At 65.8% G+C, this 15,149-nt stretch overlaps 1 protein-coding gene across 1 annotated transcript in view; it reads right to left on the bottom strand.

The window, feature by feature from the left end:
* Window positions 1–3,120: 3,120 nt before the first annotated feature.
* Window positions 3,121–15,149, bottom strand: part of LRP1 (LDL receptor related protein 1) — a gene marked incomplete in the record, with an annotated part of 192,333 nt that continues 180,304 nt past the window's right edge. The window contains 18 exon segments of the mRNA XM_034792604.1: window positions 3,121–4,527; window positions 4,677–4,821; window positions 5,167–5,257; window positions 5,594–5,658; window positions 6,059–6,163; window positions 6,748–6,922; window positions 7,646–7,807; window positions 8,098–8,271; window positions 8,567–8,707; window positions 9,011–9,187; window positions 9,615–9,731; window positions 10,179–10,285; window positions 10,895–11,073; window positions 11,154–11,422; window positions 11,708–11,827; window positions 12,691–12,825; window positions 13,702–13,848; window positions 14,224–14,346. Of these exon segments, the coding sequence (XP_034648495.1) occupies window positions 4,387–4,527; window positions 4,677–4,821; window positions 5,167–5,257; window positions 5,594–5,658; window positions 6,059–6,163; window positions 6,748–6,922; window positions 7,646–7,807; window positions 8,098–8,271; window positions 8,567–8,707; window positions 9,011–9,187; window positions 9,615–9,731; window positions 10,179–10,285; window positions 10,895–11,073; window positions 11,154–11,422; window positions 11,708–11,827; window positions 12,691–12,825; window positions 13,702–13,848; window positions 14,224–14,346 (2,573 nt within the window).

The following is a 15,149-nucleotide window of genomic DNA, read 5'->3' as shown; positions in this document are numbered from 1 at the left end:
GGGGGGGGGGCGAAGGGGGTCAGGCAGGAGCCATGTGGGACTGAAAGGGACCTGGCTAGTCCAACCCCTGCCTCAGCGGCCAGTAACCCCAGAGCTGGCCTGGCGGGGGGTTGTCCGGCTGTTTGCACAAAGCTCCAGTGAGGGAGACAATGAGGCCTCGCTCACCCCAGCAGGGCCAGTGCTGGCTGCCTTGGGGTGCGGGGAGAGACCCCCCCACCTCTGGGTGCAGGCTTCACCACAGCACCCTACAGCTCTGAGCCAAGGTGCTGCAGCTCGCTGGGGGGCTGGGGCTGCCTGAGCTCTGGGGCTGTGTTTGTGTGACCAAGTGGGAATTTTTCATAACAGTTTCTATGACGCCTGTGCGTGCCTCAGTTTCCCCTACGTGGTGCATGGTTAGCTAGGCGGGGGGCAGGGGAAGAGACCCAGGGCTCTGTGTGCCTGGCTGGGCCGGACAATGGCCCAGCCGGTTGGTACCTAGCGACTCGGTGTGCGGGAAGCCAGCAGGTCTGACCAGCTGGAGAACAATAGGCCAGGTGACCAGGTGGGCCTGGGACGGAGAAGGGAGGGCGCTGGAAGCAGGACATACTCCGGACTGGGGCTCAAGTGGGGGTCCGAGCGAGCTCTGGGCTCTGAAGTGACCCCGCTGTAACTTTCTGCTCCATGACACCCAAGGGTGTCCTCAGCGCACTGGCTGGGTCACTCCAGAGCTAGCAAGTCTCCCCTAGGTGCCCCGTCCGGCTGGACTAGCTGCAGGGGGCTGGCGGCTCCGAGGTTCACTCCCAGGAGCCGGGGAGGCCGAGGGGCTCCCCCCAACGAGCCAGTGTGGCCCTAAGGGGGCTGACGCGCTGCAGGGTCCCCCCCCCAGAGCTGGGCGCGCGCACCAGGCCTGTGGATCCGTCCCAGCTGGGTTCGGGGCTGTCTCCCCACGCTGGGGCTCGCCTGGTGCTTGGGCGGCCGACAGGCCCTCAGTACATGGGACGTCCTTTCTTTGCTCAGCTCTGCACAAGCTTGCGAGTTGCTGAGGGCTATAAGAAGCAGGAAGACCCCCCCCCCCCAGGGCCCACAGGGGCGTCCTGCTTGGTGGTGTTAATAATCATCGTGATACGAACATCGGGCGGAGGGGTGGGGCGGGGCGCTAAGGAACCCCCTCCCTTTGGGAATACGATGCTGGCCGCCCTTCCCGGAGGTGGCACTGCAGGGACCCCGCGGCAGGAACGAGTCCCTGTCGCCTCCCGGCGCAAGGGTGAACGTGGCTGCGATTTTCACGCCCCCCTCGGGCTGTGCCACGCGCTGCCCTGGTTCACTGGGCCCACGGGTGGGGGCGGGGCAGAGGCACACCCTGGCTAGTAGCCAGGAGAGGGGCTGCGACGAGCCAGCGGGCGGGAAGACACCAGCCTGGAGCAGACCCGTCTATTGCACGCACGCACACTTGCACACGCACACACACTCAGCAGCCTGGTGTGCCCAGGGCCCGGGGGGTGTCACCCGTTTGGGGAGCAGGCGGCTGGCCTGGGTGTGGTGCTGTGGGGCAGAGTTAAGGTGATATTCAACAACAGGGCAAGGGGGTTGACACTTACTCGGCTCCTTGGTGCTAACCCTTGTCTGGCTCAGGGGCTCGGCCTCTGGGATGGGGCCGGATTCCTCTGCAGGGAGCCGTATGGGACCATGGGGAAGGGAGAGACAATGGGGAGCTGCTGCCCCCTTGTGGCAGTACCAAGTAAGGGCAGATTTGCATCACTAAACCAGAGCTGCATTCACGCAGGAGTTGCTAGGACCCATCTCTCCTACTTTCCCCGGCCCCCACCGCTTCCTGCTCCCCTGTGACAAAGTGGGAATGTTCTTAATGTTTTCTCTGAATACTGTGTGGGTGCCTCAGTTTCCCCTGTGCATTTCTCGAGTGTCTAGGCGGTGGGATCAGGGTGCGTGATTGTTGCAGAGCCCTAGTGTGACGAAGTGGGACTGTTCTTAATGTTTTCCTCAGTTTCCCCTATGCAGTTCTTAAGTATCTAGGTGGTGGGATAAGGGTGTATGGTTGCTGCAGAGCAAAGGGCCAGGGTACATAAATGCCCGACACACTGTCTCCTGGCAACTGATGGCCTGGGCCCCTCCTCTGCAAAGGTGCCAACTGAAGGTGTTGGAGACAAAGATCAGGTGACCTCCTGGCCAGGGAAAGAGACAAAGCCCAGAGAAGGAGGGGCTGGACGGGGGTGGGAGTTTGGAGCTACCTGGGGACTGGAAGGGAGGGCAGACGTGGGTGTCTGGCTCACCGAACCCCAGAATGGACCCGGCCGAGGGGTCCCGTTCTCTGTACCTACAAGCTTTGTTTGGACCGTGTTCCTGTTGTCTAATAACCCTTCTGTGTTACCGTCTGGCTGAGAGTCGCGTCTGGCTGCGGAGTTGGGGGGCAGGGCCCTCTGGCTGCCCCAGGACCCCGCCAGTGCAGACTCGCTGTGGGAAGCGCACGGAGGGGCATATGCTGAATGCTCCAGGATCAGACCCAGGAAGGTGAAAGCCGTGTGAGCTTCTTGCCCTGGAGCCAGTCTGCTCAGAGAGGAGACTTCACCAGAGTCCTGACTGGCTTCGTAGGGAGCAGTTCCCGAGCGTTGCCCGGGGACTCCGGGTCTGGGCCTCCCTTTCCCCAGCCAGCTCTGATCTGACGGGGCGGGGGCCGTCTTGTGCCCAGGGTCGGCACGACCGGGCTCTGGCCTATGGGGCGGGGGCTGTCTCCTGCCCGGGGTCGGCACGACCGGGCTCTGGCCTGACGGGGCGGGGGCCGTCCCCTGCCCGGGGTCGGCACGACCAGGCTCTGGCCTGACGGGGCGGGGGCCGTCTCCTGCCCGGGGTCGGCACGACCGGGCTCTGGCCTGACGGGGCGGGGGCCGTCTCCTGCCTGGGGTCGGCACGACCGGGCTCTGGCCTGACGGGGCGGGGGCTGTCTCGTGCCCTGGCTTGGCACGACCGGGCTCTGATGTGATGGGACAGGGGCCGTCACCCTGTGTCCGTAGCAGCTGGGACAACGTGGCCCCAATCCCAGGTGGAACCGCTTGGCGCTGCCGTAACAGTTCTCCTGAGTCGCTGGATCATTAACCCCCCTCCCCCGCAAGGAGCAGGAACCAGGCCTCAGTTTTTAAAAATTTTATTTATAACAATCTCTGTGTTTAGTTGTAAAGTAATCCAGCAAAAGTTATGAAAAGGCGCCCCCCCCGCCAAAGGCTGGGGGCCCCGCCCCCCACAGGCGTATCCCGTCCCTACTAGAAAAGCTAGGTCATTTGATTCGGTTTTAAAAAAAATGCCTGTGGGAGAAACGAGTGGAGATGAAGCTGGGGCGGGCCGGCGGCAGCCCCTGGGGAGCGGGGTGCCCAGCGCGGTGCCCGGGGCCCCCCCTTCGCCCGCAGGAGCATGCACGAAACATGGCGCTAGGCGCAAAGGAAAGGAACCCCCCGCCCCGGCAGGGGAGACCCAGGCAGCGGCCCCAGCTCCAGCCGTGGGGCCCAGGGGTGCAGGCCCCCAAACACCCCTAGCCCCAAAGGAGCCGCGCCCCCCCCGGGAATCAGTGCCGGGGGCGGGGAGGGAAAAGGGGATCCCACCTAGAGAGTGTTCTGGGGCAGGTGATTGGTTGGATGAGAGCCTGCGCGGGAAGGAAGGTGATTGGTGGGATGGGAGCAGGAGGCGGGAACGAAGATGATTGGTTGGATGGGAGCCTGGGCGGGATTGGTGAGGTTGGAGCGAGGGAACGGATTGGTGGGACAGGATTGCAATGGCGAATGGGGACGGGAGGGGTGGGGCTGAGGACAAGGGGGAGGAGCTCTCCATCTGGCTCCTCCCCCTGCAGCTGCTGGCAGGTGGCGGGGGGGGGAATCGAGTCACCGGGGCCTCGGCCCCAGACTGATTTGTTCATAGCTCAGGGTGGGGGGGGCTGGACACGGTGCCCCGGGGGGGGGGAACCCACCGGGACCCAACCGCGGCAGGGTTCAACTGCAGCTAGAACAAGGGGCTGGCAGCTCCGGGGCGGGGGGAGCAATCGCAGGGTTAATGCTGCGGGGGATTCCCCCCTACAGCCTTGGACCCAGCTCCCCAGTGCTATGGAGACAAGCTGGGTATCCCCCCCACTTTAACCCCTCGCTGTGCCCGCTCCGAGATGCCGGCTCGTCCCGCGGGGGGGTGGGGGAGGGAGCCTGGCCCGGGGAATAGACAAGTAATAATACTGCTCACATATAAAAGTAATAATCCTTCATTTGTACATTTATACAGTGTCTGTCGCCCCCCCGCCCCCCCCCCCTTGTCTCTTAATTGGCTTCTTTTCCCCAACCCCGCGGCCCCGCACCCCCCCCCCCCGTCTCTGCCCCCTGTGCTAGGGGGTTGCCCGACCCCCCCCATCCCTGCCCCCTATGCCAGCGGGTCAGCCAGGTCGTCGTCCGTGCCCCGCGACAGCAGCTCCCGCTTCTCGTCCGTGCTGGCCAGCGAGTTCCGGCTGTTGTGGGCTCCCATGTAGAGGGTGGCGTAGACGGGGTTGGTAAAGTTGGTGGGCTGAGGGGGGGGAGAGCGAAGGGTGAGGAGAGGGGGGAACAGAAGGTCCCCACAGGGGGGAGGGTCTCCCACTGTCCCCCCCTTCTCCTCTGGCGTCCCTGCTGCAGGGTTCCCCTGGGGTCGGCTCCGTCCCCCGCCCCCACCCTCACCTTGTCCGGGTCTAGGGCGAAGTCGGCGTCCAGCAGCTCCCCCACGTCGTCCTCTGGCTCCCCCTCGTACATCTTGTAGGTGGGGTTCCCGATCTCCACGTTCATGGCGCCGTTCGTCATCCGCTGGTGCTGGAAGCCTTTGGCGCTGGGGAGCACGGGGTGAGCACAGGGTCAGCGCTGGGCATGGGGGGCAGAGGCAGGTGCCTGCCGGGAGGGGGGGCAGTGTGTGGGGCAAAGGGCTTGGGGATCCCCATGCTGCAGGGAGAGGGCCATTGATATCACAGGGGCAGGGCCCACAGCCAGGTGACCCTCTGACTAGAATCTCAGCCCCCGGCCCAGGGCCAGGAATCCCCAACCCGCCCCCCAGCCCGGTAACCCCTCCCCCCCCGGCCCAGGGCCAGGAACCCCCAACCCGCCCCCCAGCCCGGTAACCCCTCCCCCCCCGGCCCAGTGCCAGGTCCCCCCTCCCCCTCCCCGGCCCACGACTCACCCTTTAACCCGCCGCTTGTACCAGAAGACCGCCAGGCCCAGTAGCAGGATGAGAAGCAGCAATACGATGGGGATGACGATGGAGGCCGTTCCTGGGGCAGCAGGGACAGGCGGCACGTCAGGACGTGGCTGGGGAGGCCCCGACCCTCCCCAGGCCCGGCTCATGGGGCGGGGGTGGGCTCCCCACTGTCTGGGGCGATCCGGGGATGGGGCAGGGGTGGGCTCCCCACTGTCTGGGGTGATCCAGGCCTGGCGCCGAGGTACCCCGGGGGGAGGGGGGAAGGGGCTCAGCCCCTCGCCAGCTGAAAGGGACTCAGATTTCTATGGGGGGGCAGTGGGATGATCTGGCTCTGTGGGTGCAGACGCCCCCCCCCGCCCCCTCCGGGGACCCCCAGGAGGGCAGGGAAATGCCCCCCCCATATACATACGGCTGCTCTGCTGTTCGCTGACCCCAAAGTCCTCACACCGCAGCCCCGTCAGATCCGTCGCGCACCTGGCGGGGCGGGAGGCCAAGTGCAGGTTAGAGGGGAGCGGGGCGCAGGAATGGGGGGCACACGGGGCGGGGGCACGTGGATCAGGGAGGGAGCGGGCGGGGGAGCACGGAGAGCGTCTGGACCGGGGGGCTCGCAGAGCAGATGTCCCTGCCACTCGTGCCTCCTCCGCTGTGGGGGGGGGGGGGACACACCCCCCGTTCCTCGGGGGCTCTGCTGAGTTTTGGAGCAGGGGGCACATCCTGGCAGTGCCCGCTCGGGCGGCTCTTGGCAGGACGGGGGGCTGAGCTGGGCCCTGCGTGGGGGCTTTGCCATGGGCACGTGTCTGCCATGGAAGTGCCCGGCCGGCAGAGCCGCCCTACGGCCCCGTCACCCCCATGCTGCGGGCCGGGCAGTGCTTACTGGCATTCCGGCATCTGCGTCCTGCCGTTCATGGTGCAGGTGCCCCCGTTCAGGCAGTAGTTGTCGCAGGTCAGGCAGCTCGGTGCCATCTTGCCATTCGGGCAGCTGTAGGGCAAAGACGGGGCAGGGTCAGGGTCAGGGCATGCACCCGAAACCATCCTCATGTCCCCCCACTGCCCCCCCCAGCTGTAGGGCAGAGACGGGGGGGTCAGCGCATGCACCCCGAACCCTCTGCATGCCCACCACTGCCCTAGCCCCCCATCCCCTGAGCTGTGGGGCAGAGTCAGGGTGGGGTCAGCGCATGCACCCCCGCACTGCCCCCCTCAGCTGTGGGGCAGAGATGGGCATGGTCAGCGCACACCCCCTGAATCCTCCAGGTGCCCAGCCCACTGACGCTGCTCCCCCTAGCACGTCTGCAGCCAGGGAGCTGGGCGCCAGGGCTCGCCGGGGGGGCTGGCAGGGCACAGAGCCAGCCCCCCTCCACGCCCCCCGATCACCAGGGCGCTGATCTGGGCACAGCAGCTTGGTGCCTCTGTTCCCCTAGCGCCGCCCCCATCACAGTGCCCCGTTCCCCCCCAGGCAGGCTCAGCTGCCCCTGGACGCCGGGCGTGCCTGGCACGCAGCGTCTGGGCCCGAGGGCTGAGCTGCCCAGGAGCCGTGCTGGCCACACCAGCCCCGCGGACACCTACGTGCAGGTGACCTCGCCGCTCTGCCTGTTGATGTTGCACTTGCCCTCCTGGCAGCGGGAGCACTTGCTGACCTGGCAGCGGGCACCCTCGTACTGCGGCAGGCACCGGCACTGCTTGGCGCCGCCGGCCGCCAGCTGGCACACGCCCTCGTTCTCACAGTAGTCGAAGCACTGGCCTGCGGGGGACAGGGTGGGCGGTGGGAGAGAGGAGTGGCGGGAGCAGCAGGGCCCATCCTAGCTGGGGAGAGAACCCAGGATTCCTGGCTCCCAACCCCACCCTCCCTCTCTGACTGACCACTAGACCCCACTCCTCTCCCAGCTGGGGAGAGAACCCAGGAGTCCTGGCTCCCAACCCCACCCTCCCTCTCTGACTGACCACTAGACCCCACTCCTCTCCCAGCTGGGGAGAGAACCCAGGAGTCCTGGCTCCCAATCCCACCCTCCCTCTCTGACTGACCACTAGACCCCACTCCCCTCCCAGCTGGGGAGAGAACCCAGGAGTCCTGGTTCCCAACCCCACCCCTCCCTCTGACCGACCACTCAGCCCCAGTCCTCTCCCAGCTCTGGGGAGAGAACCCGGAGTCCTGGTTCCCAACCCCACCTACCTCTCTGACTACTTCCCTCCCAGCTGGGGAGAGAACCCAGGAGTCCTGGCACCCAACCCCATCCCTCTCTCTGACCACTCGGCCACACTCCCCGCCCAGCTGGGGAGAGAACCCAGGAGTCCTGGCTCTCAACCCCACCCTGCTCTGACCGACCACTACACCCCACTCCCCTTCCAGCTCTGGGGAGAGAACCCAGGAGTCCTGGCTCCCAACTCCCCCCCCCCAGCTCTGACCACTGCACCCCACCCGCTCCCGGCTGGGGAGAGACCCAGGCGTCCAGCTCGCCCCACTCACGGAACTGGCAGCGGTCGCCGAGGAAGCCGGCCGGGCAGCGGCAGTTGGGCTGGTTGCCCAGGTTGACGCTGCAGCTGCCGTTGTTCAGGCAGTATTCGGCGCACACCTGCTGGTTGCACCGGGGCCCGGTGAAGCCGGTGGGGCAGCGGCACGTCGGCATCCCTGGGAAGGGGGCCAAGGCGTCAGCGGGACGGGGCCGCGGGATTCGCTCGTTAGGACGCTGATACTGGAGCCTCAGGGCTTCGGACCCTCCGCCCAGCTCCGGGCACCGAGGGCAGCCGGATCTGCCCCGGTCCTGCCTCCCACGCTGGTGCGGGGGCTCAGGGGCACGGCCCAGCCAGCCCCGTATCTCTGAGCACCCACAGCTCCCAGCCACACCAACCGGCCCCTCCAGCCCTGTGGGATCAAAGCCAGGGCCCATCTCCCCTGCCCTGGCTGGCAGTGCCCCATACCTGACGGGGAGGCGGCGCAGGTGCCCCCGTTCTGGCAGTACTCCCAGCACTGGTCCAGCTGGCACTTCTCGCCGTTGTAGCGCGGCTGGCAGCGGCACTTGGCCTGCTTGCGGGCGTTCAGGAAGCAGCTGCCCCCGTTGAGGCAGACCAGGTCGCAGGTGTCGCCGGTCGGGACTGGAGAGCGTGGGAGAGGGGTGAGTGAGGACAGGCTGCCGGCGGAGGGGCTGGCACCGTGCCCGGTGGGCACACAGCTCTGGGTGGACCAGCAATGCCCTGGACTGGGCCGGGGGGACTCTTAACCCTTACAGTGCCAGTGGGAACGTGGTGACCCTGGGAGACGCACTGTCCACCCAGTGGCGCCCCCACTTGGGCAGCAACCCCTGGCTGTGCTCAGGAGGCGTGGCCTGTTGGAGGGGGCGTGGCCTTGCTGCAGCTTCCTCCCCTCCCCCCCCCGGGTGGCACCACGTACCGACGGGCAAGACGGTGGGCGAGGGGATCACCACGCACGTGCCGTTGTCCAGCCGCTTCCCGTTGGGGCAGGTGCAGACGGGGCCACTAGGGCTCAGAAGGCAGAGCCACTCGCATTTCTTCCTGTCGCAGGGGTTGGTCACTGGGAGAGAGAGGGGAGGGGTATGTGGGTGAAGGGAGGTACATGGCCGGGCACCCCTGCCCCACAGCACCCCCCGTCCGTCCCAGCGCATGTAGCACCACCCTCCGGAGGTGCCCGCCCTTGTGTCCCGCAGCCCCGGCCGCCCCAGCTCAGACTGGAGGGGCTGTTCAGTGGTTGTGACCCCCCTTTCCTTTGCGGCTCGGCCGACGGGGGTGGCCCAATGCTGTAACCCAGGGCGTGCTCCTGGCAGGGCGGAGGAGGCCGAGCAGCCCTGGGGGGTCCTCGGCTGGCCCTGGCGCTCACCGTCCGGCTGCTTGTACTGGTGGTAGAGCACCACGTCGGTGGCGTGGTTCAGCCCAGACGTCAGGTTGGTGACGGGCCCGTGCCCGAACTTGTGGATCTTGAAGATGCGGTTGTTAATGTAGGTGACGCCATAGATGTAATCCTCAAAGATGTCGATGCTGAAGGGGTGGCTCAGTCCTGGGGGGACAGGGCGGGAGGGGCGCGGAGTCAGAGGCCGGCCCTGCAGCTCAGGGCGCAGCTGTAACCGGATACCTGCTGCGTGTCTGGCCAAGGGCCCCTCTACCCCGGTATCAGGCCTTCTGCTGGAACGGGGCAGGACACAGGGGATGCAGCATGATTGGCTAAGTAGAGGGGGGCGCTCTGGGGGCGGGGCTCTTCTGCAGCTGCTCACTGGTGACCCCTTGTGGGCAGTGAAGGAACAGCTCCGTTCCCTCTGTCTCATGGTGCACTCTGGAGACCGGATGCCAGATCCCCGCGCCCCGGCTCAGCCAGGCCGCTGGTCCCCAGCCAGGACGGGGTGCTGGGAGGGGGTGGGGGGTGGCTGCCCGTCCTAAGGAGACCTCCCCCGCCCCAGCCCAGCCGGCTCTCTGCAGCGGCCTCTCACCTTTCTTGTTATCAATAGCCACGACGGGGTCGGTGCCGTTGAAACGGATGCTGCCGATGACGGAGAGCTTGGCGTCAGCCCAGTACAGCCGCTCGTTGTGATAGTCGACAGCCAGGCCTGCAAGGAGACACGCGCTGAGATCCCGTCGGCCGCAGCACCTCTACGAGCCCAGCCGGGCAGCTCCACACGGCAGGGGAGTCGTGGGCACTGCTGGGAAGTGGGCTGCAGCACGGCCGGCCAGACACCCCCAGACGGGCTGAAAGGCAGCAGGGCCCACCTCCTGGAGTCCCCAGTTGCGGGTCCCCCAGGAAGAGGACAGATCGTGCAGATGTGGGGTGTTACTACAGATTCTCCAGATCCCCAAGCGCTTCTTACGGGCATTGGTTACAGACGAGAGAAATGGAGTCACAAAGCAACCTACCCCAGGTCACACGGTGGCAGAGCTGGGAAGAGAACCCAGAAGTCCTGGCCTGGTGCCCTCACTCCAGAGCCCGCTATCTGCCTGAACCCTTGCTGGGTGCCGGGGGATCCCCTGCCCCGCCCGCCGTGCCCGGCCCTGCTCACCTGTCGGCCACTGGATGTTGTCCTGCACCAGCGTCTCCCTCATGGTCCCGTCCATCGCGGCCTTCTCGATCTTGGGGTGGTTGCCCCAGTCGGACCAGTACATGGTCCTATGAAGGGAGGAAAGGCCTTGGCGGAGTGGGTCCCTGGGGGAGGGGCGTAGCAGCACGGCCCCTGGCGGGGGGCTCTGAGCCCAGCCCCCAACACTGCAGTGCCCCGTGCCCGCAGCCCCACTGTCCCCAACGGCCTGTTTGTGCTGCCGAGACAAGGGATGGAGCCGGCAGCGCGCTGGGGCCCTCGAAGGGTTAATCCGCACCAGCCCCGAGGGGGGGACCTTGGCGCCTCCCCATGGCAGTTACCCCATCGCCCCACAGTGCACTCATGCCCAGCAGGGATCCTCCCACCCACAGCCCCACGTGGATACCCAGACACCCACTGGGGCGAGCTGAGACTGCTCTGGGGTAAGATGGGGGCCTCCCCAGCTGGCAATGGGGAGCACGTGCCATGGGGGAGGGTGGTGGCCATGGGGGGCTGGATATGAGGCTGGGGTGTGCCGGTGCAGGGGCTGGATGGGGAGTGCAGGGGGTGGGACGGGGTGGGATGCGGGGGCTGGATACAGCGGGGGGAGTGCAGGGGGTGGGACGGAATGGGGCGTGGGGGCTGGATGGGGGGGCAGGGTGTGGGACAGGGGGTCTGGACGGGGCAGGGACGTCTCGTACCCTCGGAGCGGGTCGACCACAATGGCGTGGGGCTCGTCGATCATGCCCGAGATCAGCGTTTTGCGGTTGTCGCCCTTCATCTGCGCCACCTCGATGACGTCACGCCCGGAGTCCGTCCAGTAGACGTTCCCGGCCACCCAGTCCACGGCGATGCCCCGCGGCATCTTGAGCCCCGAGATCTGGAAGGCAGAGAGAGGCAGGGCCTTAGCACCTTGGCCCGGCTCATCCCGGCCCCCCGGAGCCCCGAGCGCCCGCTCACATTGAGGTGGGTGACGCCCCCGTCCAGCTGCCGGCGGTTGCGGTTGGAGGCGGTGGAGGCGGCGGACGACGGCAGCTCGCGGTAGGAGATCTTGCCCGTGTGCCAGTTGGTCCAGTAGATCTTGTTGCCCTTGACGTAGATGTCCATGGCGTCGATGCGCACGTTCTCGTCGCCCTGGAAGGCCGGCTCGTAGGCCGAGTTGGGGTTGAAGGGGTACATGCTGCGGATCTTGTTGTCGTCGGCGATGTACAGGATCTGCTGTTCGGAGCCTGCGGGGGGGAGAGCTGTCGGCTGGGGGCCCAATGGAGCGCAGCACTGAGGGGGCACAGGGGATGTGCCCGCTAGGAGGGGGCGGGCTCGGCCAGCTCTGGGCAGCGGGACTGAGCGGTCACGGCTGGGTGGAGCCCAGGGGCCTCCCGACATGGGGCGCGTCCTGCGTGGCGCCGGGCGGGGCAGATGCTGGGGGTGCAGGGATGGGAAGAGTTTGAGACGGCTGGAGAGGGGGGAGCTGGGGTCCCAGGGAGACGTATCCAAACCGCCCGCACCCCCCATACCTTCCGCCTTGCACGTGTGATGGGTCTTCATGAAGTTGCGGGCGCAGCTGCAGACGTAGGACCCCTTGGTGTTGTTGCAGATCTGGGAGCAGGTCCCGAACGTCGAGCACTCGTTGATGTCTGGGCGGGGATCAGAGGCAGACAGGCCGTGAGGGGCTGGGGGAGCTGCGACGGGGCAGGAGGCCCACCCCAGGGCAGTCCTACCTGAGAGCAGAGGGTGCCGCGCGGAGGCGGGCGATACAGCCCCTCACGGTAACCATGGGCTGGCACATAACAGCTCAGGGCTCCAGGGGAAGGTGGGCTGAGGCCAAAGGTCCAAGGGTGTCTGCATTCACCACCCTCGTGAGCACCCCAGCTCCAACCAGGCAGTGGAGCTCTCTCCTGGTGCTGGCACCAGGGATCATGCCCCCCAGGTGCTCAGCACGGCAGCTCCCCAAATCAGGGAGGCAGTGGCAGCTACTTGGGGGTGACGAGGCTGAGCCAGGGATGGGCCGTCTGCGGAGAGCTCCGGGCACAGGGGTGAGTAACAGATTAGAGGGTGCTGAGATGCCACGTGGTGCCCGAACTGCCAGTGCCATCCGCCAGGCCAAGGTCAGGGTGCCAGTCAGCTGCTCTCCACCTGGGCGGCGTTCACGGAATGTGCTTCCGAGGTCCAGCGGGCGAAGCACTCGACTGGAACTCAGGACACCTGGGTCCTATTCCTGGCACTTGTCATCTGAAAACCAGGCCCCTCTTCCCCACAGTCCCCGGGCATTCTGGGAAATCTTGGCCTTGTCTCCTTCAGAAGAACGACCCGGAAAGGCAGTGGCTCTGGTGGCCACCGTCGGGTGTGGCCCTGGGAGTGTGCTACCCACCAGGCAACCCCCCATTCCTTGAACCTGCCCCGTGTCCGTGGAGAGCATGGTTCCTCTTGCAGTCCAGCAGAGCCCCGGGCTCCGTCCTGGCTTCCCCCCGGCACAGCCCTGCACCCAGCAGCCTGGTACCTTGGCAGGTGTTTTTGTCAGGTGCTTTCTGGAAGCCGCTGCGGCAGGTGCAGTAGACGGTCGTCTGGGACTGGATGCACTTGGCCTCGTCCCCGCACATGGTTACGTTGGTGTGGCAGCTGTATAGATTGGGATCTGCAAGGGGGACGAAGGGCCCAGCGGCTCGTCAGGGCGTGGCCATGGGACCAAGGACTGTACCAACTGCTGTGCTGCCCCGGAGCCAGCACCCCTCTCCCCCTTGCCCCGGTGGCATCTGTGGGCGAACCTGGGACCTCAATAGGAGAACAGATTTCAGGCCTCCTGGGAACACTGGTCCAGCCCTGATAGAGCAAAACCTCGGAGGGAGAGAGCTCCCTCCACCTGCCCTGGGCTCCCCCAAGCCCTGCTGGTGCCCCACACTCCCGACCCGCAGCCCCGTTAGCCCAGCCCTGGGCAACCCCCAACAGCTGTGCCGGTGCCCCTCAATCCTGACCTACAACACCCTGTTAGCCCAGCCCTGCCCTCTGTGACGGTCTGTACTATTATGGTCACCACTTTTACAATACTGTGATACATTTTGTACAAAGAATACCTTGCGAGGAATCATCTGAAAACTCATATTATGCTGAACATTATTGTCCTGGTACAATATGTGTATCAACACTGTATGTGAAACTATAAGATTCTACTACGTATCGTTGTTATAAACTGTTCCAAGGTTCAGACAAGCAGATGCAAACTAGTTTTTCAGGGATAAAGACACACTAGCACTCCAGACAGGTGTTAAAGAGCGATCACCAGCAACCGTTCTTCAGCAGCAGGAAGATGTAAACAAGAAATTTACATTTCCTCACAGAGAAGGTTCAACCCTCACGTCCGCTGCCCCCCCTCCTTTTCCCATCTCTCTGCTCAGGACATCAACGAACACTGGAAGGACTCTGACCTGGGGGAGGGGTCCCTGGCGGAGGGGAAATCCAGCCTGTGAACTAGTACAACGTGTGGTGAGAGAGACTCGCTTTACACCCCACTCACCGCCATGGGAACATGGCTCCTCGTCCGAGCCGTCCCCGCAGTCGTCGAAGAAGTTGCAGCGCAGGAGGGAGCTGATGCATTTCTTGTTCTTGCAGAGGAATTCGCTCTTCTCGTGGCTGCAGCTCTTGGGCCTGGCGGTGGGCAACTCTGTGGGGGCCGGCAGGGGAGAGGGCTTGAGACCAGAGCATGGGAGCAGCCCTGGGGGCTAAGGGCCACTGACCTCGGCCCCACAGACAGACACACGTTCCCTGCCCCAGGAAGGATACGATGGGGAACAGGGGGAGGGGCTAGTGACTACAGCAGAGGGCTGGGAGCCAGGACTCCTGGGTTCTGTCCCTGGCTCTGGGAGCAGACAGGGATCTAGTGGTTAGAGCGGAGGGCTGGGAGCCAGGACTCCTGGGTTCCGTTCCTGGCTCTACACGTGACTTGCTCTGTGGCCGTGGCTAAGGTGGGGCTCCCGCCCGGACCTGACTCCGCCCATCTCTAGAGCGGGGCAGTGGCAGTGACCTCAGGGCTGCTCACCGCAGTCTCGCTCGTCCGTGCCGTCCCCGCAGTTGTCGATGCCGTCGCACTGACGCCCGATCCACAGGCACACGCGGTCGTTCTTGCAGCGGAATGGTCGGCCAGGCGGGCACTGGAACCTCACTGCGCCGGTGACAGACAGGCGGAGCCGGTGAACGGAGACGCCGCTGCCTGGCTCAGCCCCCCCCCCCCCCCAAACGTGCCCAGGTGCCAGGACTCGGACTCCAACGCAGGGCCCGGCTGGAGAACCTGGCTCCAAACCGGGGCTGACCCCGAACTCCCTGGAAAGTCCCCAGGCTCAGAGCCCCATAAACTCCACTCCACTCCCCCCAGACTGTGCCCCCTCCTGGGCTGACCCTCCAAAACCTCTGCTCCCCCTCCAGAAGTGACCCCCACATTGACATTCTGCCCCTTCCCCGGCTTGTTGGCCCCCCAGCCTTGGCCTCGCCCCTAGGCTTGTCCCTTTGGGCTCTGTGAACCACTCACAAGCACCTGGGGGCCAGGCCATCAGCTCACAGAGCCTGCCCCGCTGCAGAGTACGGGCATTAACGGCACCCGCCTCCCCCGTCTCAACCCGACTCAAACATCTCAGCCCTTGGAAGAGCTACGAGCCACAGGCGGAGACCGGGGCCCCCCAGGGCCCGGCGATGCCGGGGAATCGCCTGGGTGGGAGAGCCGGTGACCCATGCCCCATGGGGCAGAGGGAGGCAAAAGGCCCCCAGGCTCCAGCCCCGACCCAGTACTCTGGGAGCCCTCCACGCTAACCTCCAAACTCTCTGCTCCCCCGATCCCTGCCGATCGGACCAGGGATCAAATTCCTTCCTGCCCACCCCAAGCTGGCAACGGGCTGACCCTGAGCACGACACCAGCAGGGACAGAGAATTCTTTGGGTCAGCTCAGGGCGCCGCCCACCCCGTCCAGGTTTG

This window comes from Trachemys scripta, chromosome 16 (assembly GCF_013100865.1).
Source record: "Trachemys scripta elegans isolate TJP31775 chromosome 16, CAS_Tse_1.0, whole genome shotgun sequence".
Taxonomy (NCBI): Eukaryota; Metazoa; Chordata; order Testudines; family Emydidae; genus Trachemys; species Trachemys scripta.
Note: the sequence above shows the minus strand (reverse complement) of the source record. Positions and strands in the feature narration are given on the sequence as shown.